Source organism: Micropterus salmoides, unplaced genomic scaffold (assembly GCF_014851395.1).
Source record: "Micropterus salmoides isolate LMB-PRFRI ecotype aquatic unplaced genomic scaffold, ASM1485139v1 Ms_hic_scaffold_12, whole genome shotgun sequence".
NCBI classification, from domain to species: domain Eukaryota; kingdom Metazoa; phylum Chordata; class Actinopteri; order Centrarchiformes; family Centrarchidae; genus Micropterus; species Micropterus salmoides.
In genome coordinates this window covers 13,250,943-13,277,640 of record NW_024040263.1, presented here as the reverse complement: position 1 = coordinate 13,277,640, position 26,698 = coordinate 13,250,943, and the positions used below count along the sequence as shown (strand labels likewise).

The following is a 26,698-nucleotide window of genomic DNA, read 5'->3' as shown; positions in this document are numbered from 1 at the left end:
AGAGTGAGAGAGAGAGAGAGAGTGAGACAGAGAGAGAGAGAGAGGGGGGAAGGACACAGAATGGCGACCGTGCAGTGCTCCAAATGCACGGCAGAAAAGAGAGGGTTTCGGCGGGAACTTGATTCTTGGCGACACAAATTGATTCACTGCGTTGGTATGATCCTGTACAGTTTTCATAATTTGTTTTTAAAAAAAGCTTGAAAGAGGTTTCGCCCGGCGGCTGAGGCATCGCTAACAGTACCCGAGCTGCAAGATGGCTAGCAAATGCTAGCTAAGTAATAGCTAAGCTAGTAGTCTGGCACCATAGGCGGTTAAGTTAAGCTGGCAGGCTAATATTTACCAGCTGGCTAGCCTCTCGAGTTGGCTCTTTTCTTTGTCCCTCTGGGCTAGCTTGCTACTCGCCGGTGCTAGCTCTTTCACGTATTTTTATATGACTGAGATGATATCGTACATGTATTAGTAAGGCGTACCGTATAATGTGTAAGTTAGCTAATTGATAGTTACAACGTTTGCTAGATTTGTTTATTGGCATATATGTTGGCTATGCTAATGCAATGCTAACAAGCTATGCTAACATGAACGGTGGTGTTATTTGGTGGAGGGGATTGTTGCTACTTTAGGGCAGCTAATGTCAGTGCAATATGAGAAAAGCATACACTGCAGTGGTCTTGGGTAACCGTTTCCCGTTACCGTTTGCTATTTTGAGCAGGGTTTTTTATGCTGCAGAAACCGGTAACCATAGGCTAGCTCACCCGGAGTTACCTGAATTTCTCGTTGTTTAACGTTATAACATTAACGTTTAATCACAGTGACAGCAACTTCAGGATACTCAAAACAAAGTAAAAATTGAAATGATGTTACGGTTATTCACATTTATTGTTTGCGTTGTTTACCATGTGATCTCTGAATCTCTATAAAGCTTTGTAGGTGTTTGGTGTCTGGTTTAGGTTGACAACTGGCTTTAGCTGAACGTGTGTGGTTGCCGTCAAACGGGTTTAGTTTAGTACAAGCATAAAAAACACCCAAATGTCAAGTACTTCAAGAATGCATACCTCAGTCAGTTCATTTCTGACTATTGTTTCTGTTTATTTTTCTCTCACAGGGTTTGAAAGCATTCTGGAGGGAATCTATGGCCCGATGCTGCTGAGCGACCTCCATTTATTTGATGGTGGGTTTTTGTGTTGGTACATTAAAAAAATTATCTTGATCACTTTGTGTAATCATAGGCATATTTTATATTTATTTTCAACAAAAAAACATGAAATGACCAAAACCAGCAGTACATCAGTCTTCTCAACCCTGTCTGTAGCACTAAGGCACATTTGTTCCTATGATTCAAATCTGTAAAATTGTGTCTCAAATATTTAGTTTTTTGTTGTTTAACGGCTAATAAAGTTTCCCCAGCAGTCGGCCCCTGATGTTTTTAGAAAATGTTACTCAGACCGGAGTAAAGGGTTGTAGTATTTTCAGCCATGGATTAATACACATTTGGTTCTCTAATGGGTATTTATCGCAGCAGTATAGTGTATTAGAATCAGCTTTATTTGCCAGTTATGTGTACACATATGAGGAATTTGACTCAGGATTGTACATTGCTCACGATGTGCTTACAATACAACAATAATAAAATCACACACAGGGAACACATAGAGAACACATATACACACTATTAGGGCTGCAGCTAAGGATGATTTTAGTATTAGAAGCTTCTATAGATTATTTCAATGATTCTATTTCACATGATTCAATGCGTTGTTTAAGAAGTACTTTTGCTTGGCGGCGGCGGCAGAGAGAGCTGGAGGTGAGTTAAAAGGTGCAGCTCCCCGACACCCAGTTAACTCATGACTGTGAGGTTACAACTCACGGCCCAAAAAGGAGAACAACAAACGCACGTGTGCACATTTTCAGCTGAGGACTGAAGCTTACTTTGGTTAGCCTTCAACTCAACAATCAATCATGATTTCAGTTAAATGCTAAAGTTGCTGTTACTGTTACCATGTCTGTCGTCCACTGTGAGAACACCGGGTGTGTTTTGATCAGGTGTCGTCGTGCTGTTTCGTTTTACGGTGGAGGGACGGTAACATTACAGAGTTGTTGTTTTCTTTAGCTTGAAATAATCCCATATTTTGGACACTTTATTTTTTGTCCCTCGCTGTTTTCTCTCTCTTCCTCCACTTTGCAAACAGCTCCGTTATAATCACGTCGTGTTCACAGCGTAAGCACGATGTGCGACAGTAATAAATGTCCGTGCGTAACAGTGTGCTGTATCGTTAAATGGATTAAACGAAGCATCGATGCAAAGAATTTGCGTTGATGCATTTTATTAATCGATGAATCATTTCAGCCCTACTATAAATAAACAATATAGACAGATTGAGACAATAGTGCAACAGATGCAGTGTAGCTCCGCTTTAATCTTGAGAAGCTGCAGTCTGTTCATTTAACTTACACTGTAAAACTTAGACTGTGAGATTGACAGTCGAGTCAGCCCTAGTATACAATATATACAATAGACAAAATGACAGTATAAACAGCTCTGAAATAGAAAATGATAGATAAATGTTTGTGTATTTGGGATTGCATCACTGTAAGCATGTATTCAATATTTGTGTGCTCATTCAGTTTCAGTTCAGTTTTCTGTTTCAGGCATATAATATTAACCCATGTTATTTTTTTAAGTTGGACTCACAACTACAAAATGTAAATATTTTTTCTTTATACAACTACTAATTTATAGTCATTTTAAAAGTGAGTCATTTCTTATTTATCAGACTCCACTATGTGCAGTGTGCTGCTAGTCACTCAGACATCCAAAGTTTGGAAGAAACATTTGCAGCATGAATAATATGCAGCTATATCATAAAATATACCAGGAGCACCACTAACCTTGCTTACTCATTTAAGAAGGCAGCATGTTATTGGACTTAAAGGAGCAGTCAACCTAAAGCAAGAAGAAACAACATTAGCACATTGTACCCTAATTGCTCCTGGTTTACACTGATAAATTAAACATTAAGGTATTTAATTTGCAAGGGCATACTCCTATATGGCATTGATTAAAATGCTGTGTGTAGATGGATGAAAGTGACCCTAGAAACAAGGCACAGTGAGTACATCACTGCCCATTGTATGGCAGTAAACGTTAAGTCAAAATAAGTACCCTAATTCAGATACAGATAATGCAAATTAATTGTAAGATAAAATTTGAAAATATTAAAATTTAATTACAGCTAAATGAAATCCTGTCAAGTCAGCTTTGAAATCTAGTGTATCATTGGAAATTGACCTGTTACATCTGACAGGGACCCTAAATATACACCTGCACTCTTTACCATTGATAGCAGTACTATCTTTATTAGCTTGCAGCATGCTGTCATAGACCACTAGCACTTGCAATAGCAGCCAAAGGACACAGCCAGCTTGACACTACTGTCAGTGCAGTCAGCAGTGCCATCTGGAGTTTGAATGAGGCTACACAGGAACATGATGTGTGTAAGAGACCTGGCAGCCATTATAAATTGCCCGGTGAAAATACTGTTTCAGTGACCTTGCTTTTGTATTTTGTGATTGTCCAATTTTAAGAGTACTGATCTAGTCATTTTTAATATCAGCAATTGTGTGGTTGTAACAGCATTTATTGACGGCAGCTAGATGTGGCCAGTATAAAATCTTTTATTGTATATATATTTTCATGCCCCTATCAAGATAGATATAGTTACATATAGATATACACTATATTGCCAGAAGTTTTAGGCCTCTCTGAATCAGTGAATTCAGGTGTTCAAACAATATAAACTCAGCCTCGAAGTGGTAGGCCACATAAAATCACAGAGCGAGGTCAGCTGAGACACACAGCGCGCAGATGTCACTAACTTTCTGCAGAGTCAATAGCTACAGACCGCCAAACGTCGTGTGGCCTTCAGATTAGCTCAAATAGTGTGTAGAGAGCTTCATGGAATGGGTTTCCATGGTGAGCAGCTGCATCCAAACCTTATATTATCAAGTGCAATGCAAAGCGTCGGATGCAGTGGTGTAAAGCATGCCACCACTGGACACTAGTTCCCTGGAGTGTTGAATAACGCTTCTGTCTGTCAATCCGATGGATGAGTCTGGGTTTGGCGGTTGCCAGAAGAACAGTACGTGCCTGACTGCATTGTGCCAAGTGTAAAGTTTGGTGAAGGGGGGATTATGGTGGAGGGTTGTCTTCCAGGGGTTGGGCTTGGCCTCTTAGTTCCAGTGAAAGGAACTGTTAATGTTTCAGCATACGAAGACATTTTGGACAATTTCATGCTCCCAACTTTGTGGAAACAGTTTGGGGATGGCCCCTTCCTGTTCCAACATGACTGCGCACAAGTGCACAAAGCAAAGTCCATAAAGACATTGATGAGTTTGACATTGACGGGTTTGGTGTGGAGAACTTGGACTGGGCTGCACAGAGTCCTGACCTCAACCCGACAGAACACCTTTGGGATAAATTAGAGTGGAGACAGCGAGCCTGGCCTTCTTGTCCAACATCTGTGTCTGACCTCACAAATGTGCTTCTAGAAGAATGGTCAAAAATTCCCATGAACACACTCCTAAATCTTGTGGAAAGCCTTCCTAGAAGAGTTGAAGCCGTTCTAGCGGCAATGGGTGGGCCAACTCCATATTAAACCCTACGGATTGAGAATGGGATTTCATTAACCTTCATATGCATGTTTAGGTAGGCGACACAAAACTTTTAGCAATATAGTGTATATACTGAAGCAAAGATCTCAGTACATATCTATCGTCTGGCTTTATATGTTGTCATATAATTAGGGTTGGACAATGACAAAATAGATCATGTCAGCAGCGTACAAAGTATTTTTTGGCTTAAATTGTGATTTATTGTGGTTGATAGTGATGTTTGGAACCCAATTCTGCCTTTCGTCAAACTTGTGACCATGTGGCTGTTTGGTCCTTGATGTACCCTAATTAACCCTTATTAATGCCTGGTAATGTGATATTGTGTTTTTCAGACTGTGAACCTGAAGAAGTGGATGACTGGTCTCCAGAAGCAAGCTGCTCTCAGTGTTCATTCTGCAGCCTTCCCCTAGACAAACTCAGTGTAAGAATTGTCCTAGTCAAAAAATGAACTAACTAACAACAAGAAGAAGTAACAGTTCTGATGTTCTGTCTGTGATGTCTGTGTATATATCTACTAAAGTTAGCATGCTAGCCAGCTAGCCCTGGCATATACTGTGTTGTAAAACCACTTGTGCCTCAACAGACAATAGATTGATAGTATAGTTCAGTATAAATATCACCTCCGTACTGTAGAGTTCTGCGGCCGTGTTACAGAAACTTTCTAACCGGCAGATCCTATCCGAACTGCTTGGTTACCATGATAATAAGGGCTAGGAACTGATTTAGGAAAAAGGCCATTACAGATTAAAAGTTCCTAAGTTAATATTCCTTTCCTAACTTTAGATTAGAAAAGTATATTACAGAAGCATCCTAACTTCGTAAAATCTTACATAAACTCTCCTAACTTTAGGATAACTGTTAAGCTGTCCTAACTTTTACTTTTCCACCAGGTAGTGTTTGCTAACTCGGTTAATCCACATGGTTAATCCACATGGTTACTCTTTTAACTGCTTTTACAAAACAAAACAAATGTCAACAGGTGTGTTCATGTGTTTGATGACACTCGTTAGTAGAAAGGCTGTAGCCGATGTAACGCTAGATAATGTCTCATTATTTAGCATAATGTAAAGGCTTGATGTAACGAAGGGATCCTAATGCAAGTCTTTAAATCGTTAAATTCAAGAAATACATGAAAAACATGGTGACGTTAGCCTGCAACCTTTATTATTAGCCCTTTTTTATTTATTTATTTTTTTAACTGTTATTAAGTTTCACGAGAAGATTAGCCTTTTGCCAGGGTCACTGAGGGAGCACAGGAGCAGCCACCAGCGGTTTCATCTGCACTTGGGACACAACAGTTGCCTGTGTCTTCATATCACTGTAAATTGACTTATTTTCTTTTTGACAGCATCAGCGCTCCGCTGGATGCCAGATATGTGGCGGGGACTGAGTCCTACCTAACAACAGTTATGACCTCATGTGTGATATGCTGCTCTAAATGTTTTTGGAGTAATTCAAAAGGTGTAGAGTAGTCTCAGTTCTTGTCATTGTACCTTTAAGTAATCTTTGGCTCTTGACAGTTGTAATAATGATATTGTTTGTTATAAGATTAGGGATGTCATGATACCAGGAATTTAGTTGTCGATACCATCGAAAGTTCACGATTCTCGGTACAGTATTTCATACCATGGTCGAAAACAAAACAATAAATCCCATTAACTTCAACATACACTCCTTTTAATAAAACATTTTTAACAAAAAACAACTAACAGCTGTAAAAGGTGTGAGTGGATGTCCAAGAAAAAATGAGAGGTGATTTGGTTTCAGTATATTCATGAGCAAGCTATGGAAATTGCAACCTTGCTGTGTGCTTGCTTAATTAATTAATTATCTTAATTTTTTACAAACTCACATATGTGAAATGTTTAAAGGTGGCCACTATTTATATTGGCGGTGGTTTGAGATTTCTATGTTGAAAAACAAAACCGATGATTGAAATGGATCGTATTGCACTTTTATGAAGGTCTCTAACTCCGCCTTAAGGCACAGGCGCACTGGACAGACATTTAGTTCTTTGCACTATCAACTGCATCGTCATCTTTGGTGATTTTGAATTGATCAAAACTGTGAACTTGGGTACCTGATGTACTGTAGAACAACGAGTACCGTCATGTTTTCAGAATTTTGGCAATTTTGGAATCAACACCCCTATAAGATATATAATTGTATAGGATAGGCTTTATAAATGGTAGTAAAACAGTCAGAGAGGTAATGTTTCTCTTTTTTTCTTATAGGATCAAGTACCTGCAGCCACATCGCCCCTCTCCTCCCCCTCTGATTACTCTCCCTGTCAAGCTCCAACCATCTCTGAGAGCAGCCAATCAGCGCACAGGTTCCTCCAAGCTGTGTTTCATAAGAAAGGTGAGTCATGGGTCTGTGGAGCGTGGCACAAACATGTCAACTTATGATACACTAAAGAGCCTGAGGCGCACAGCTATTAGCTTGTAGTCGCCTTGTAGTTATTTAGTTTTTATGTATGTAAACCGAAGAATTGGCAGTAAACGTAACAACACAGGACTGGTTTGATTTGATTTGTCTGCTTTGAAAAGCTACAGATTGCTTTGGTATTTTTGCTTTCCACCAGCACTTCTGTAGCTGTTTCAGATTGAGAGTGTATTCATGGCTAAATCAAATACAGTCCCAGTTTTGCTGATGTTGCAGCTGCCACACTAATACAATGGAGGTGAATTGAATTTTATTTGTTTAAATATTACATTTGATTATATTTTCACACTCAATGTCCTGTTCCTCCTGGTAATCCAAACCTTGATTTGTCAACGGTTTATCTAGAGGGTCTGTGGTTGGAGGACCTCTACATGTCATGAAGTCAGAGGGTTCCCCAGAATGTACTGTTTAGTTTGATATGAGTTACGAATGTGAAAGTAAATAAGTCAGTGACTTAGATCAGTTTAATGACTCATTTCCATATTCGCAACTCAGCCTTGCAGTTTACAAAGTAGTAATGTATCATGGTACATTTAATTTTTATTTCACAGTTAGAGCTGGGTGATACGGCCAAAAATGTTATCACGATAAAACATCTCATATCATTTGATATCAATAATTATCATTATAAATGTCAAATCATTATTTTTTCAAGTTTAAAGGCTGATATTTGGCTGACCAGATGGTTATTGTGGTTTTTAACTATTCTTTATGGTCAGAACATGACAAACAATTGCCAAACAGTGGGTCACAAATCTGATAAAAATTGATAAAATCTTTTATCAACAAATATGCATGAGTAAAATTAAGTAAATAAAATTACGTATCTTTTATCAGTCCCTTTTCCTCAACAAAATAAATATCTTTACCGAAAAATGAAGTGCTAATTTGTTCGTGATTCGAAATGAATTAAACAAACATTAAACATTTGTTATATTGTTATCAGTAATGAGATATATATATATATAGTGTGATTACATAATAAGTTCTGGAAAACTAATTGAGGAACTGTTATGGTATGAAAGGAACAGACAGGAATGCACACCATCACATCTATACAAAAATCATAGAACAATCTACCAGTGCCATAAACACATCTTGATTATTAAATTATACTGTTGCCCACTGTGGCCTAATACATGGTATGGCACAATCTCTACCAGTTTACAAATTTATATTGTCTGACCGTATAATTGCCACCCCTACCTGGCAATTTTAACAAAAAGATTTATTGCAAGATGTCAGAAAAACCTGTGTGGGAGGACCAAAAATACCCCAAAATTTCCTCTTTCCTTATCTTAGAAAAATGGAAATCATGCTTATTTTGTCACACGTCAAATTTTTCTAACTTTTATCTTCACCTGTGTCGTCTTCATTAGATGTGCCCCTGGGCTGTGATTCCAACATCCCACTGGTAGCCCAGGAACTGATGAAGATGATGATACATCAGTTTGCCATGGAGTACGCAACCAAGTGCCTACTCCACACCAGTACAAATGTTGTTATAACAAGGACCTCATCACCGTTGTCAGAAACGTCAGATGCCCCTCTGGACCTCACAGTGAGCCGAACCGAGGAGGAGAAAGAGAGTGAATGTGAACCAGGTAGGCAAAGCATCGAGCAAAGTGTGAATTCAAAGCCAATAAATAAAACTGATGATACACGGGGCAACTTTTTGAGCAATGTAGCTGGTGCCAAGTCTGACTATGTTTTCAACGGAGCAGTGGAAGAAGGGAATTAAGGTAGTAATCTTTACTCATTACCATTGACGGCAACATTGCCCAGCACCGTTGCTCTAAAAGTTGCTCCATGTATCATCAGTTTTAATGTTTACAGCTTCCAACGTTTTAAGACTATACAGTGTCCAACGTAAAATTTTTCCCCCATTGGCCCTCTGGGCCGGTAGATCACAGTTTTACTGGGCCCTTACATATTTTTTACTGGCCCAGGGGGAAAAAGGGGGAAAATAACACGATTTACTTTATTACATATATATATACACATATACACAATGTAGCTTAATGATTCATTCAAACAACAAAGAACTGATTCATTTTCTTCTTATAACATTTTAATTATTTCTGTATTAATTTTTTTATTTGATGGGCTGTTTGCTTCTGCATATTTAAAAACACAAAGATAGGGAGGGACTTGTTGCAGATATTGATTGGCGACATACAGCCAATCACAATCTGCCACGTCATCAAACAAACGTAAAGCCAATCACGTTATGTGACGTTACCAGCAGGCGCAGGGCCCCGAGCAGATCTGACCACCCGAGCACATCTGGTACCTACACCAGCGCCGCTCCCCGCCCCATCTTCCTGGCCTGAAAACCTCCAATGCTCGAGTAGAGGTGACTGAGCTAAATAGAAAAATGTAGCTTGTTGGTCGTGGTTAGTGGTTACTTTAGCAACAAATAACTGTTCATTAGCAAACTCTGTAAATCACAGAGAGTTGAGGCAGAGAAGCCGGAGGACACGGGGAACTTTAAGACATCCAGCAGTGTTGCCTTTGTAGACAGCGTAGGACGCAGGCAGCGATATTGACAGTGAACTGGCCTGAATGGGCCAGTGACTAGCCTATCAACTTACCCAAGATAAATTTTTACTGGGCATTGGGCCATCGCTTATGTCGAACCTTGAGTACGGTGTAACATTGACACCGACTGAAGGTTCCAAAGTACTCTAACTCAAACCCTAACCAGTGTATGTTCATTCTTTTTGTAACAGATGGCGTGCTTGACCTCTCCAACAGGAACTCTAACTGCTCAGTAACTTCATCAACATCCTCATCACATCACAAAGCCTCAGGGTAAGGGAGTTTTTTATTTTTGGATTGCCTCTCCATAAATTGCAGTGGTATTCAGCCGTGTGGCAAAATCCACACAGAAGATCTACTGTGGATATAAAAAACTACACACCGCTGTTAAAATGCCAGGTTTTTGTGATGAATGAGACGAAGATAAGATAAATCATGTCAGAACTTTTTCCACCTTTAATGTGACCTTTAACGTGAACAATTCAATAGAAAAACAAACTAAAATTATCGAGGGGGAAAAATGAAAAATAAAAACCTTACGATAACCTGGTTGCATAAGTGTGCACATCCTTAAACTCATACTTTGTTGAAGCACCTTTTGATTTTATTACATCACTCTTCTTTTTGGGTAGGAGTCTATTGGTTTGCAACATGTTGACGTGGCAATATTTGCCCACCTGTGCACAGCCCTCTTCAGATCACCCCACAGATGTTCAATTGGTTTCAGGTCTGGGCTCTGGCTGGGCCATTCCAAAACATTAATTTTCTTCTGGTGAAGCCATGCTTTTGTGGATTTGGATGTGTGCTTTGGGTCGTTGTTGTGCTGAAAGGTGAACTTCCTTTTCATCTTCAACTTTCTAACGGACACCTGAAGGTTTTGTGCCAAAATTGGCTGGTATTTGGAACTGTTCATAATTCCCTCCAGCTTGACTAAGTCACCGGTTCCAGCTGAAGGAAAACGGCCCCAAAGCATGAAGCTGCCACCACCATGCTTCACTGTGGGTATGGTGTTCCTTGGGTGATGTGCAGTGTTGTTTTTGCGCCAAACATACCTTTTGGAATTATGGCCAAACAGCCTTGGTTTCATCAGACCATAACACATTTTCACATGTGCTTTTGTAAACTTCAGCCAGGCTTGGATGTTTTTCTTTGAAAGAAAAGTCTTCCGTCTTGCCACCCTACCCCATAGCCCATTCATATGAAGAATACAGGAGATAGTTGTCACATGTACCACACAGCCAGTACTTGCCAGAAATTCCTGTAGTTCCTTTAATGTTGCTGTAGGCCTCTTGGAAGCCTCCCTGACCAGTTTTCTTTTCGTCTTTTCATCAATTTTGGAGGGACGTCCAGTTCTTGGTAAAGTCACAGTTGTGCCATATTTTCTCCACTTGATGATGACTGTCTTGACTGTGTTCCATGGTATATCAAATGCTTTGGAAATTCTTTTGTACCCGTCTCCTGACTTATGTCTTTCAACAATGAGATCTCTCTGATGCTTTGGAAGCTCTCTGTGGACCATGGCTTTTACTCTGAGATGCAACTTCGAAAATGTCAGGAAAATCCTACTAGAACAGATGAAATTTATTTTTGATTAATCAGAGTCACTTTAAATGATTGCAAGATGTCTATGAAGATTCTCAGTCATCCAGGTCATAGTTATCCAACGAAGGTTAAAATCAAGGGCAACTGGACTTGGTTGAAGATACTTTAAATGATTGCAGTTGTGTAAAGAATTCTAGTTAACATGAGTTTGAATGTGACTGGTTAATTCTGAACACAGCCACATCCCCAGTTATAAGAGGGTATGGACACTTATGCAACCAGGTTATTGTAAGGTTTTTATTTTTCATTTTCCCCCCTCTTAAAATTTCAGTATGTTTTTCAAATGAATTGTTCATGTTATAGGTCACATTAAAGGTGGAAAAAGTTCTGACATGATTTAACTTGGTCTCATTATTTTACATCACAAGAACCTGGCATTTTAACAGGGCTGTGTAGACTTATATTCACTGTATCTCATTACTGTTAATTAAAATTGGGGGTTCTTCTTAAATACAATAATACATTTACACAACCTAGACATTTTTGTCCAAACCCACTATGACTGAACATTACTTTGCATGTGAGAAAGTCCCCATTTCTAGCTGAGTTCAGCACTATTGTCGACTTCATTTCCTTTTAGGAGTATGGCATGCCTAAGATTCGAAGGTTAGCGTCAATACTTTGTTATTACTGTAATTTTTACTAGTGCTGTTTGATTTAACTAATTAACACCTCTCTGGCCTGGGTGATATGCATATGCCTTTGTTTGGCAGTGCTTTGAGTCAGTTCATTGTAAGTCATTATGAAGAGCTAGCTTGTGTTTGGTGCTTTGGATCTACGGGGTTGACTCTTTTATCTCTTGAGCGGTAACGTCACAGCAATGGCACCGTATTGTAACATTTGCCAACAGCTCAGGATTGTACAATGAGGAGAACATTGCAGTACCTCACAACGATTGCACTTCCTTTTTTACTGATCCAGTTATGATGAGTTTGATTATTCAACCTTCAAGCATGTCTCACTGAAGGATATCACAAAACTACAGGGATTGTGTGTGAGCGCCAAAGTAACCCCAGCCATTCACAGACTGTCCCACCTGGACGTGAAGAGGCTTTGCCACACACAGAGTGTGTGTGTGTGTGTGTGTGTGTGTGTGAGAGAGAGAGAGACACACAGCATCAGACAGGCATGAAACATAACAGTCGCAGTGATGTTACCAACACAAGGCATAAAGGAGTGGACCCCTCGCTCTGCACCCCCCCTGTTCCCTATGCCAAAATCAAACCCCCTCCATCACCTCCATCCTGACCCTGCTGTTTGGTCCTCCCATCCCTAGGAGGCAGCGCAGGCAGAAGGAGGAGTACATTGAGAGGAGCTTGGAGTTGTCTGAGGGGTTGCTGTCCAAGGCCTTGAAGGATATACGTTCAGGGAGGCTGCAGGCGCAGCGTGCCGCAATGCTCTATGGAATACCCCTTCACACGCTGAGGCAAGGTCTGGACAGCTGGGCTGAGGGACAGCTGGGGATGCTACATCAACTTGCACCAGGAAGCAGAGATTTCAGGGATGATGTGACGACATACAGTGTGATGTCATCCATGTTGGGCGGTGAGGCCCGTCTTGTGCTGCAGAAGGTGGCGGCGTGGGCAGAGCGGGCGGAAATTGGAGAAGCTGCAGAGGAGAATGGAGACTTGAGTTTCTCTTCATCCTCTCTTAGCTTTTATCAGCCAAGTGGTCTACAGAAAAACCCCTCCCACTCTTTTCCCCAGCTCAGGGATGCTCTCCAGCCCCCAACAAGTCCCACTCCCAGTCTGGAGCCAGCCACGCCCCTGCGTATTCCTCAGGTCCGTTCCGTGTCTGACCATAACAGGTCAGTCCCAGCTGAGAACTGCAGCGTGGCTGAAAACTTACACCAACGTACCTCATCGACAGAGGGTACTGCCATCTCATCGACAACTACTGTTAGACCTTCATCTCTCTTCAAACTCAGACCTCCTTTCTTACCATATGGCTGTCCGAGCATTACCAACCAGTCACCTCATCGCCTGGGACCACGTGGGTCCTCTCTGGATGATTCAGAAGAGGGGGCAGGTGGCCGGGATAAAGACAAGCAACCGAGAAAGAAACGCGGGAGATACCGCCAGTACGACCACGACCTGCTGGAAGAGGCCATCACTATGGTGATGGCAGGTCGCATGAGCGTTTCCAAGGCCCAGGGCGTTTATGGGGTGCCCCATAGCACACTAGAATACAAAGTCAAAGAGCGCACTGGAACACTGAAGAATCCGCCCAAGAAGAAATCTGCCAACTTTTGTTCATCCAATTCCAACTCGTCTGGTTCTGGTACCATGGCCGGTTCCACTAACTCAGGGACTCTTGCCTCAGCTGCTGACGCTAAGAAGTTCTAGACCACGAAAAGCCTCTAGATCTCCTCAACACTTGAACACATCACCTCTTACAAGATAAATGTTTTCTGGAGACATTTGTTAAAACACAACACATGCCTTTACAAAATATATGGATATCGATATTCAGGTCTTTTAACTATGTGTCTGTAATATGATGGTGATACTTTTAGCTGTATTTCTCTAGCTTCATCCTGGGCTTTGATTAAAACAGCTATGAGACAGTATTTTTCACAAGGTGGCGGTGCTCATTGCAGCTTTTGTTCACAGGGGCTGCTCAACAAACAAAGCTAAAAGATCTTAAAGGATATGGCTTGCATTATATTATCTGTTTACTGTTATCTACAAATCCCATGGAAAGACCACAACTAAAAAGGAATTTTTATCCTGCTAACATGTATTGTCTTCATGGTCAAAGGCTGGTATATTGAAATGCTTAGTGGCAAATGAGCACACTGTCTGCACAAAATGTATTACAGAAGTGTCGTTTTTGTCTCATGACTGAAACTTTGCTGCTTCAGTCCATTACCTTTTGGATTGATCTTATTCTCCTGTGTCCCTGTTTTACAGTTGTGCGTTAGAATATATACCCACACATTTTTCTATAATAATGGAGTTATAAGGCACAGAGGTATACACTGTTTTCAGTGGCTATAAAGACAATACTTTTAAATATATAGTAGATCAGTTGGGTTTTGGTCTCGTTATAGGGATTTGTCAGTAATAACAGGATAAAATAACACCAGCATTAACCTTAAAGACCTTCAGGAAGTTCTGATAGATATATATATATATATATATATATATATATATATATATATATATATATATATATATATATATATATATATATATATATATATATATATATATATATATATAATTTTTTTTTTATTATTATTATTTGGTTTTTCTTTAAAGGTTGTTTTCCACCAGATTGCCCAGGATCAAGTTTGAGAAACACAGTTGTGAGGCTCTTTGAGCTAAGAAATAAAGTATGACTCTCACATTTGCTAGCTGTTAGGTTATTCAGGTTTGATTCAATTCTTAAAGCTCCTTGTTAATGGGGCATTGATGATTGTCATTTGCAGCTTTCTATCTCTTTCTGGGTATTTTACCTAGGCTACTGAAGTGACTTAGAGCCATTATAACAGATAAAAAAACTCATTGCTATTGGTAGACACCTACAGAGATTGTAAAGTACTAACTGCTGTGGTGGCCACGTCTGCATTATGAGTTTTTGTTAAAGAGATTATCTTAAGAAAGCCATTTTGTGTCCACATAGTTTTCCTCTGTATTTGTGCAAGCTAGTCTGAACATTGTATTGAGTGTAGTTGGAATGCAACTGTGTGCAGCATGTTTTGAAATGTGCACTGATAAGCTTGGGAAATCTGTGTTATTGTGTATGTGTACTGTTTGTGAAATATGTTCTTTTATTATCACAAATATTTACTAATTCTACTGTAGCTGTATTACTGTAAACCTCATACATGACTGCTGCTTAAAACTTTACTGGACTGGACTGTTTCCCCGGCACAAAGAACAGCTACAACAAAGCTTAAGTCAAGTAATCTGATTGTGAGGTGACATGCAATGTAGTGTGTGTCTAAATGAGGGGTTGGAATTTAGTTTCTTCATAGGGTTAAATGTTATTGATGGTTGATTGAATAGGTTACTGGAGTTTACAGTCATTTTCCGTGAAAAGTCGGCGGTGTGACAATGGCTTGATTTAGTGCAAGGCGTAGAGGCTTCTTTGTCTGTGTCCGGGGGAAAGGCTAAATGTTGTGTCTGCCTCTGAGATGGGCCTATTTCCATTAACAGTGCTATTACCAAAGCAGCAGTTCAGGGTTACACACACAAAGCTGCTTGGATTTGTTTTGCTGTGATGTCAGCCTGCCTGTCTCTTTCTCTCTCGAACCTCGTTGCCACATATACCTCTGAACGTTATCTGCCTATAGCCCAGTGTCACGTTTCACATCAAGGCCTCTGTGTTATGATACTGAATCTGCTGGGGTATGAGCCTCTTATTAGTTTAGGAGCTGTTTGCCTCTCAAGGAACAACGCCGATGGGCAAACGTATTGCCATCAAGAACAGTTACACTTCTTCAAGTAAATTATTATACAGTCAGTCAGCTGTTTGGCGGAGTGTGAAATAATTTCTTTAATGGCTTAAATTCTGCCCTCTGGCATTTACAGGAGATCTGCCATGTTCCTAGCTTGCAACAGGAAGCAGATTCCTGGTGCAAGTATTTGTCCTTGTTGGTTGTCTTTGTATGTGTTAATTGTAATTTTTTGTCTAATTGTAGGGCTATATAATTATTTTTTAAGATTTTTGGCTAGATTGTTTGGCATTTCAACCTTGTTAACTGTGGCATCTATAGAAATACTCCTGCTTCTGAATGTCTCCACTCATAACAGTACACAGTGCCCGTGTCTGGGCCCACAGCATAGTGCAGCATGATGTATCTACTCTGGGAAGTATATATCAAAGGGCCAGTTTCTAAACAAGCCTCTTGAAGAAAAGGATACTTATTTCATTATATAAGTTTACTTGCAGTATATATTGGGAACACACCGGGGCTTGTTTGTTTGTTTGTTTGTTTCTTTTTTATTTTGGACTGAACTGGCAAATCTTTGAAACGACTTAACAGAAATCTGCTATTTATTAGGGGTCGGAGAAAAATTGATTGTTAGATGCATCGCGATGCGGACGTGGAAGATTCAGACTCGATTAACAAATGTAAAAAAAATTGATTATTAAATGTTAATTGATAACGTAATGTCAATGGAACACAAAAGGTGGAACTAGCGGAAGTGCTGCGCCCGGACCCTCTGTGGCACGCACATAACAGGAGAGACCAGCATTCCCCTGTATTCGGAGCACCACCGCTGCTGAATGAATAACCACTCTACTTAATGCTGCGTTCCATTTACCTCAGAGGTCGGAGCTGGGAATGACGTCACACCCGAGTTGATGGCGTTCCAGTTACAAGTTGGAAGACCTCGCTCGGCTAGCCATTGTTTACAACTAGCCAGGTTAGCCATTGGTAAGCCTTTCCAAGTCGGAAATTTGACTTAAGGGGGTGTTCCCTCTGAAATTTCTGACTTTGAACTCTGAAATTCCAACTTCCCATGTCAAATGGAACGCACCATTAGTGGAGAAAAATACTTGCAGTACATTTGTCTGGTAGTAAACGTGTAGTGTAGGTCACAGTGTGTCCGTTAATAAAAGTCGGTTAGCACTAGCTAACATCTCCCCTGTACACCACGTTTTTTGGCTGTTATGTAACATTAGTTAAATTAGTAACGAATATTAATTAGCTCAGCTGTATGTCATTACTAACTTAACTACTTGTCAAGGGTTGAGAGTATCAGGTACAAGCTTAGACTAAACTGGTGAACAGCTCTTGTACACATACTGTACATCCTAAGTTATATTTCAGTTTTCAGAGGAGTTTGACAACTGGTTGTCATAGAAATGAGGGACCATGGAGATGAGGTTAATGAAATGAATTAGGAATGCAAACTAATCCTTTTAAGCTAATTAGGAGAGTTTCTTTTAGATTTTAAAGCTCAAATTAAATGCTTAGTAATTATCCAGAGATCCTAGAAAAAAAATTATGCATCGAGATGCATCGATAATCGTTTCATAATCGCATCGCAGCCCTCTGAATCGTAATGGAATCGTGAGGCGCCGAGAGATTCCCACCCCTACTATTTATGCATAAATCAAATCTTGCACTATGATTTACAAGAAGCATTTTTATTGTAGAAACCTGTTTTGTGTTGTTGCTGCATACTTATTTATTGATTGTGCTTCAGAACTGTGATTTTACTAGTTTGATTGTTGTAGTTCTTGATTTGTATTGCGGCACTTTGATGCAATGTGAAATGTATATTGCTACAACTGCATGATCGCTTTTAAATGTTAGCCTATATCATTTTTTTAATCTTCAAATGACACCCCCTTACTATAGTGGTTGTTCAGTGCTTATGTTAAAAATTAAATTATTTAAGTGATTTAAAAATAATAAATCAAACTCAGTAACACTACAGATTGTAACACTGCAAATAGGCCAGTTGAGCAGGTCTGGACACACAGTAATTGTTCGTCAATATTATCTACTATCAGACACTTTTTTTTAATGTAATTAAAATGAATGACTTGCTTTTATAGTAAAATAAATCACTCACAGGACCTGATTTAACTGTTAGATGATTTGAGTTTTTGTTTTGTTGGTTTTTTTAACTGTTTTTGGTAAAGTTCTGTTGAAAAGCACCTTTTCGTTTAAGCGTTTCTACAATCGTTCCTTCTGCTTTTAGCAGAATGTTATCGTTTGCCTTCAGCAACCCATTAATAAAACAGTTCTCTAATCAGTTGCCTGTCATAAATTTACTAACATATGGTTGATTTCAGGGTCTGGCAGATTATTACCAGTAGTAGTAGAACAATTTAACAATACTGTTTTCAAAGAACTGCTTTTTCATGCTGGTTTGACAGAGGCATGGTAATGAACTTGCTCGGTCAACCCCAAAATTCAGCAAAAGGCAATCACAATTTGTGTGTTTCGAAATCTTGATCACTTGTTTGTATTATGTAAAAGTGGATTTCATTTAGAGTCCATACTATCATTTCATGAACAGAGAGGCTAACTATCAGAAGAAAACTTTTTGAATCCATCCTAGGGTAAATTCATCTGTGAACTTATTCTTTTAGAAAGAATAACAATGTTATTCTGATGATAGTAAATGTAGTAGACTGCAGTTGGCACATGCTGCAGGCTACAAACGACTATAATACTCCAGCACTAATAAAGACATAAAATGAATTGATATAAGGGTAAGTACACTGTTTGCTATGGCTGTGCAGGGAGAAATTTGAAGTGGTGTGAATTGCTGTCTGCCACAATGTATTTTTGGTTCTACTGTTAATGTGAGTCATTTGAAACTGGGCTCTCCTTATGATTAAAACATCCTAACTCCAGTCTTTTTATTTTTGCCTCTAGCAATTTATTATCGAAACAATTGGAAGATCTGGGACAGCGAGGGACTAAGTGTCGTCAGAGGTCTGTTTTGGATGTGGTTCTCGGCTCACTCTGCCTATCACACCGTTCCTTACTCTACCAGATCCTGAAGCTGGCACACCAGGAAGAATTGCTGTTGTTCCTTAATCACAGACCTTTAGGTCAAACTGAATCTCACTGCTGTCACTGTAGTGTAAACCCAAAGGATAATGTTATCCCTAATGCAGTCCCATTTAGTGAATGTAAAGCCCATAACAGCAGCCCATACTACCCCTTAACTGATTGTGATCATCAACGTCACGGCAGCACAATATATCATCCAGGAGACTGCAAGTCCAGTTGTAGAATCCATCACTTCCCTTTAACTGACTGTAAAAGTGAAACTCCTCTGGGCTCAAGCTACAGCTGTGTGCAAATGTGCAGGATGGGAACCTACACTGTTCTTTGCCCCAAGAGGCTACACTGCATTTCCTGCCAAAGCCTGGCTGTAGGTCGAATCAACAAAATAGTGTGTTCATTTGCATCCTCCCCTTCGTTACCTAAATCCCCTTCACTTTGCACTCCCTCCTCTAGTTTATGCCCTTCCTCATCGATCTGCTGTAACCAACACAACCCCCACTCTTGTCCCTGTTACTCAAACCATGCTTGTCTGACGCAGGTCAGGAACACAATAGAAAAGGGCGTTGGAGATGGGGATCCTCCTTGTCCTGTCCTGAAGAGAGAGCAGAGCCCCTCTCCTCCCCCTCTGTCCCCTATCCCCGCAGACATTGGTAAAACTGACGAAAAGCCACCCTCCCTCCTTCACCATAGACAAGAGGAGGAAGCTGACCTAATGGTTAAAGATTGTTTTGTGAATGCAAGCCCCCAGGAAGCAGATCCTGATACAGCTACAGAGGAGGAACAAGAGAGTCGAACACCAAGAAGAAGTCAGTCTGAGCAGAACCCGAGTGGGACTTTACTCCAGGACGTTGTGAATCGCTTCAGTGAGAAACTGGAGACAATTAGACCTATAGAGAAGGATCCACCTCTGGTTTCCACAGCCATTAATTTCTCTGAAAAGGAGTGGCCACAGTCTCCCTCAACCAGTCAGAACCTACAGTTTCATGCTGATGCCCATCTGACTGAAATCATCACCACAGTGCTTCACACAGGTAGTGCTAGTGACTACAATCTCAGTGAGCTGTTCAATCGCCATGATAGCAAAGAACCCAAGTCACCCAATACCCGTTCCCGTCGTCGCCAAGAAGTCCTTACTGCTATGGCAACACCCGCCGATGATGCTTCAACCAGAAGGCATACTTTACAGATTAAACGAGAGCTTGCCATGTTTGACCAGTCCTACAATAGGAGAAAGGTGCCGCTAGCAAAGAGAGCAAGATTGAATAATGGAAATCTCACTGCATCACACACTTCATCAGATTCAAACCTAATTAAAGAGGAGTCTAAAAAAGAAATGGCGGTGGGTGTCGAACCTGTAGAGAATCACAGACTTAGGGAGGGACCACTGAACATTCTCACTGTAGAAAATGGCAGGGATGAAGTGAAAGAAGATATACAAACAGTTATAGTAACAGACGAAGTTCAGAACATTAAAACAGAGGAGAAAGAAAGGGAAATATCCAGTGAGGAGAAAGATCCTACTCTCTCAGGCACTGAAGTGACCAACACCCCTGACCTGCAGAGCAAGTATGGAGAACAAGGCGCAATCGGTGACTGTGTACAAACACAGATGACGACTGTGACTGCAACCTCAGCAACCTTTAAAGAAGATGGTATGGGTAGTGGCGGCGCTGGAAGTGATAGGAGCCATGAAGAAGCCCCATCAGGTCAAAGCTCTGATAGTGACAATATACTAAGCAAAGGTAAAGATTGCCATATTAGAGGGAGGCAGAAATGTCAGTCACACCAATCCAAGGAGGCAAGGAAATCCAGGAGAAATATAGTGCGTCCACAGCGGTTCTCCTCCTATGTCACAGAGCCCAGGAAGATGTTCTTTGTTGCATGTTTCTCTGATAGCATTTTTAACCAGAAAACACGAAAGGACAAGGCTTTGACAACTAGCACCCTGGATGCCTTATCCAAAGATCCAGATTCTAAGGACACCCAACTTGAATCAAGAAGGGAAGCCCCTCTGTCCTCACCTGAGCCTACATGGAAGCTTGCGTTTGAATCAAAACATAGAGGACAATGTGAACCATCTAACAAAGAGTCAAAAGGTCTTTCCCCAAACCAGGTCATTCCACAAACTGTGGCTGCCAAAGAGAAGAGTCCTACAAAAGCTAGCTCAAATAAAAGAACAGATGGCACCGAATGTGCTGCCAAACTTTTTGGAAGGCTACGATCCTCTCCAAAAAGACTACATGACTCGCAGACAATTTCAAGAACTCTCAAAAACCCATCAAATACAGACGTCACCATTAAGTCTGCTACCTGTGTTGAGAGCCCCCCCAACTCCCAAATCCAGTACACTAGTCCAATTAAGCTCATGTTTGTATCACCAGTAAAGGATAAGGAAGGAGTCAAATATAGTCTCAAATCCGCAGGCTTTGGTTCGAGTGGCCATGCAGAGGAACCCTTTGACCCATGTGAAGAGTCGTCATGGTCAGGGACACTTCAGAAACTCAAAAGCCAGAGCACTGAGCCAGCTAATTCACAAGTTAAATATAATTCGTCACCACTAAAGTCTGCTACCTCACCTGCAAGAGCTGCTTCTTCACCATCCAAGTCATCTTCTTCACCATCCAAGTCTTCTTCCTCACCACCCAAGTCGTTGTCTTCACCAGCCAAGTCTGGCGTCTCAAGACCCAGGTCTGCTTCTTCACCAGCCAAGTCTGCTTCTTCACCAGCCAGGTCAGCCTCCTCAAGACCCAAGTCTGCTTCTTCACCAACCAAGTCTGCTTCTTCACCAGCCAGGTCGGCCTCCTCAAGACCCAAGTCTGCTTCTTCACCAGCCAAGTCTGCTTCTTCACCAGCCAAGTCTGCTTCTTCACCAGCCAAGTCGGCCTCCTCAAGACCCAAGTCTGCCTCTTCCCCAAAGTCAGCTTCTTCATCACCTAAAATGAGTTGTAGAAGATCAGGCGAAGGTACGCCTACTAAACGTGTAGTTGGAACTGAGAGTCAGAGATCACCAGGTGACTTGCTATCTTTCCATGAAAGCAGTCCTCCAAAAAGGCGTCCGGGTCGACCAAAGAAGCTGGGACCACAGCTGGAGCAAAAAGTGAAGAGGCCAATTGGTCGACCACGCAAGCAGAAGGCTGTGGATTTAGAAATGGGGGCGAAAATGGAAAATGGAAAATCTATATTACCATCTGACGTTGAGGAGAATGTAAACAAGAATCTGAAAATAACAGTGGTGTATGGCCGTTCAAGGAGAAACAAACGAACGGTGTCTGAGGGCTTTGACCAGTTGCAAACAGAATTCCATGATGCTTGGCAAGCAGTGGGCCTAAAAAGTGACTTTGGCTTCTTAATGCACAACTCTAGAAGCAGCTCAGGTAGTATCAAAACACCCTCAACAGAATTGTCAGAGGAACTACATTTTGTCAGCCCCGTGAAAGAGTCAGCTCCTCAATCTAGCAGTAACATCAAATGTCAGAAGCAGGATGATTCTGTGCCCTCAAGGAAACCAGGCAGACCTGCAAAAGTTAAAATCTCTGGAATCTCAGTTACAGTAACCACAGTATCACCTAGGCAACGTAAAATTCAGATAAATAAGGAGACTCTGCAGTCTCCTGAAACACAAATTCATAAGAAAGTACTTCTACCAGAATTCAAGTCTGCCAAAGAGCCCTTGACAATCACTCGTCAGTCAACAAGCAAAAGCAGTGGCACAGAGGAAGGGACAGAAACAAAGCATGAAAGTCAAGACAGTTTGCCAAATCAGCATGTTGGAGTGCGTCACTCAATGAGAGTGAGAAAGCCTTCAATCCACTTTCTGCATGCCGTTGCCACCTCCACCTCCAGATCATACAGCCACAGTAATGCTCTGCTACGGCGGTCTAAACAACTTCTGCTTAACAAGGCTAGCAATGAAAGGAAACAGAGGGAGCAACAGAATAGTGCAGAAACTTCAGGAGAGAAACGAAAGCTCAATGGACAAGAGAGGAAGAACATCTCTCAGGACCTAAGCAGAGTGGCGGGGGTGTCTGTAGACTCAATCTTTAGCCCAAAAGAGACCCTAAGGTGGTGGGCAGCATCAGCTGAGGAAAATACTATGAACCAAGAGTTTGCCAGGCGAATACGACTCATCTCTGACACCTGGGTTTCAGACACAGTGGAGAACCAAGCAAAAGAAATTGCCTTTAATTCTAAACTAGGCAAAGGCAACAGTTCATTTAACAGGAAGTCAAAACATTCCTCTGTTGTTCGAACACTGTTTGACTGTCCTCCTAACAAACCAAGTTCTTGTAGCATGCAACAGCTCTGTTCCTGGTTTATGCAGACCACAGAGACACAGTCTCTGGCTATTGTCAAGAAGGCAAGCTCCCGTAATCCTTATGAACTTCTGCACTTCCCTCGTTCTGCCAATCAAAAAAGTGTTTGCCACAGTCCTCAGGCAGAGCGACTCCGCAAACACATCAAGAAATTTGCCAAAACTGTGCCAAAAAGTCCTCTGCAACATCAGCAGGCTCAAAGACGGTTGAAGAAGAAGAACATGGCACATTTATCAACACATAATATTAGGCGACGACTTTTCACTCCCAGATTTGCAACAGCCATGCTCAGTCAGGGAGACCAATGGAGGAGAAGCAGAGCATTTGGTGAATACCAGGCCACTTTATGTAGAGCAAGGACAAGGTTCCTAACCCGGGAAGAAAGGAAGAGGGGGCAAAAGAGGCAGAGGACTAAAAAAAACATAAAAGTAACTACAAGTTGTTCAAATGGATATGTAGTGACTGGACTACAACCAAAAGTTAAAGCATTACGCAGATCAGCAAAAGATCAGTTATCTGAGTGTTTGGAGAACAGTTCTGCCACCAGTTCTGTTGATCAAACTCGGGAGCCTGTGGATGTAGCCAAAGAGCAGAACCTCTGCTCTAAAGCCTGGAGTCCTGAGACACTGAAGGAATGCCGGGTGTTTCTGAGGAAGATCAACTCTCCAGACAATGAATCAACTGAGGAAGAATGGGACTCCTGTACTGTGACACTGGATGATGGGTCACCTTCAGCATACCTCTTTGCTGGAAAGGAGAGAGAACTAGTAGGAGTTGGTAAAGCTGTGAAAACTGAAAGAAAAAGGAGTGTGAACAGGACTGCCTCAAGAGAGATAGCAGGTTCTGCACCTAAAGCAGTCCAGGAGCAGGGCGAGATGCCAGTGGGGAGGCAGAAAGGCAAATACAAAAGTCCTGGGGTTGTGTCTACTGAACCACCGCAACCACCACCAACGAAGATGTTGAGACAATCGCGAATGAGGGGCCTAACCGGGCCGAGATGGTGCGACTTTGTGTTTGGTAAATACCTTACTTCTTTTGTTGAATATCACTAAAGACATACTTTTATCAAGCTTCAGTTGGATATCATCACAAAGTCACCTTGTGCTCTTTTTCTTTTCTGACAGAAAACTAAACAAAGCATGAGGCCTCCTCCTAACGGAAAGGGACTGTGGTTTAACATGGTGCCTTTGGACATTGAGCTGACCATGTAGACTGACCATCCCACTATGGTTTAGTCTCACACTCAGCAATTATGTAGCAGTCTAACTTAACAAAAGCTTGATGTTGCACTATTTTTATCCATGGATATGTTTGTACAGAATGTTGTTTTTTTTAATTTTTTTTTTATTGTCAACTTGCCTTTGTCTTTTCTGAACATGTATAGTAGATCAAATCATTACATCAGAGTTTTAATGAGACAAGTGCTTATACAGTGAGCCCTGTCAGGGTGGCTGTATTGGAAGGAAAGACAAAGCTTGACTGCATAAAGACCGTGCCATCTCTCCAGGGACATACCTCATTATCAAGGCCACCACTTCTTTCACACAGTGACCTTGTCCTATAAATTTTAACGTGAAACCTTTAACAATTTTTAATATTTTAAGTCATTGCCTCCACCATAAAAATGTACAGCTGTAAATCCCCCACTCCCCAAATTATTTTTATTTATAGTCACCCTTATCTTGGCACTGTTTCAGTTGATAATTACTAATTTAATTTTTTTTGTATTTTATATTCGATAGAAGTATATTTAAATTTAATTTTGATCCAGCCGTTTGCAATATTTTTCTTTGATGCTTCATAGGGCTGTACAGAAGCTTTTCTCTTAATCTTGACATTCAAATTCTAAATCAACATTTGAATGCTGAGCAGTTTTGGTCCCCCCCCCCCCATCTCAATTCAATCGGCAGCATGCAGTGTGTGAGGTCGGGACTATAAAAACGTAGCGACCAGGTTACACAGCTGTCGCCGTCTCTCTCTGTTCTGTTAGGTCTGTGTTGTGTGACTGTCTGACCGAGGGTGGGGCTGAGCTACACACACGTACAGTGGACAGGATGAAGCATGGCTTCACCTGCATGCATTCACACAAAATCTGGCAATATGGCTCTTTTCATACAGGATTTTACAGAGTTGTGGCAGTGTTTATTTGTGCGTTACAACGTAACTACCGTGAAGCAATCACAAAGTAACTTTTCATTTCTCTGATTCACTGCTTTTCACGCGCTAATGCCGCTCACTTTTTCTTATTAGTGTGATGACGAAATAACACATGATGCCAGACATTCGAAGCTTCATTCAAGAACCTCAGTAGAAGCTTCAAATGTGAAAAACAAAAAGACCATAGGGACAGCTCTAATGCTTCAGTCACTGTTTGCAAGTCAGTCACCCAAAGAAGTGGTTCAAATGAAGGGACCTTTCGTTTCAACCAAGCCCCATCTTTACCCCAACCACTGTCTGTGTGGGCCCAAACTTATAAATTGTGTATTGAACTATAGTAATTGACCATCAGCCTGACCTAAAACCAAATATGTTTTTCATTATTTCTTATACAGTATTTTTCAAATATTTGCATGTCTTGGCACCAAACTGCAATTAGTACAAATGTTCTAAATTACTAAATATTCAGTCCCAGACACCCCACAAAATGTAGAGGTATATGTGAACTGATGAGAAAATGGCATTATGCAGTGGTAGAAAGTAGATTCTGATTCATTTGTTAGTTTGTGGGATCTGTCTTATTTTAATTCAGTTATCTTTATGTGTCTGTCGTTTTCTTTTCACCCAAAGCATATGCTGTAAATTGGTGTCAGATCTACTTCTTGCACTATTCCATCTGAGATTATAAATCCCACTACAGATTCCTCCCCCATATTTTGCACATCCCATGTCCCACTACCAAACCCTACTGTAAAACTAGAGAATATATTTGGTGCAATACAAACCCAGATGATATATCAGTATGTAGTAATTATTTTATTGCTGACAGACGAATGGATGTACACAAGTACCAATGGCCTGGGATGTTAGTTCAGCTGTTTCCATCTTAAAGGATATTTCTATACAAACTGTCAGATTGATTTTTCCCACCTGCTTTGTTCTCCTCAGTGAAGCAGAAAAAAACAAATCCATAATTAATATAGCATTAATTTTATCAAATGTACTAGCATTATTTACTGTTTAAATGCAGGTGGGAAATGTGTTGCTGTTAAGGTTTGTTTTTCCCGCAAGTTGCAGCAAGAGACTGCTACCTCCGCTGGGGCTTAACTAGGCCTACTGCTCTTTTGCTTGTCAACAGTGTGATAGACAAGGCCAGACAGATGATCAGTAAACACTAATCTCGGATCAATATCATGTTTTCCTGCCCTCTAAAGATCCAAGATGTCTGGCTGTAGGTCAAAACTTGTAGTGTGTATTGTGTATCTGACATCCCCTTGTATGTATGTCACTATGGTTGCTGTTTCAACATGATGGTGGTGGCTCAGTCTTGTGATAAATAACCATCAGCCCCCTGTTGAAGAACCTGGTGCTAAACATCTGTTGTATATTTTCTTTATCATGTGTTTTTATACTGTCCATTACAGATGCAACAAAGGTGTCTGTGATTGGAACAATAAAGAGTCTTTTGAAAGAACCAGCGAGTAAT

The 26,698-nt window shown here is 40.9% G+C and overlaps 1 protein-coding gene across 4 annotated transcripts; it reads left to right on the top strand.

Moving 5' to 3' along the window:
- lcorl (ligand dependent nuclear receptor corepressor-like) lies at positions 1-26,686 on the top strand. Of its 4 annotated transcripts, XM_038713458.1 has the most exons (9): positions 1-154; positions 1,103-1,168; positions 5,001-5,089; positions 6,903-7,029; positions 8,493-8,717; positions 9,359-9,469; positions 9,846-9,927; positions 18,605-24,072; positions 24,180-26,686. In XM_038713458.1, the coding sequence occupies exons 1-9, from the start codon at positions 61-63 to the stop codon at positions 24,185-24,187; spliced, it is 6,270 nt and encodes a 2,089-aa protein (XP_038569386.1). In that variant the 5' UTR covers positions 1-60; the 3' UTR covers positions 24,188-26,686. The 4 variants fall into 4 exon arrangements, with proteins under 4 accessions (XP_038569386.1, XP_038569387.1, XP_038569388.1 ...); XM_038713459.1 differs by lacking the exon at positions 9,359-9,469; XM_038713460.1 differs by lacking the exons at positions 18,605-24,072; positions 24,180-26,686 and adding an exon at positions 12,533-13,825.
- Positions 26,687-26,698: the final 12 nt, after the last annotated feature.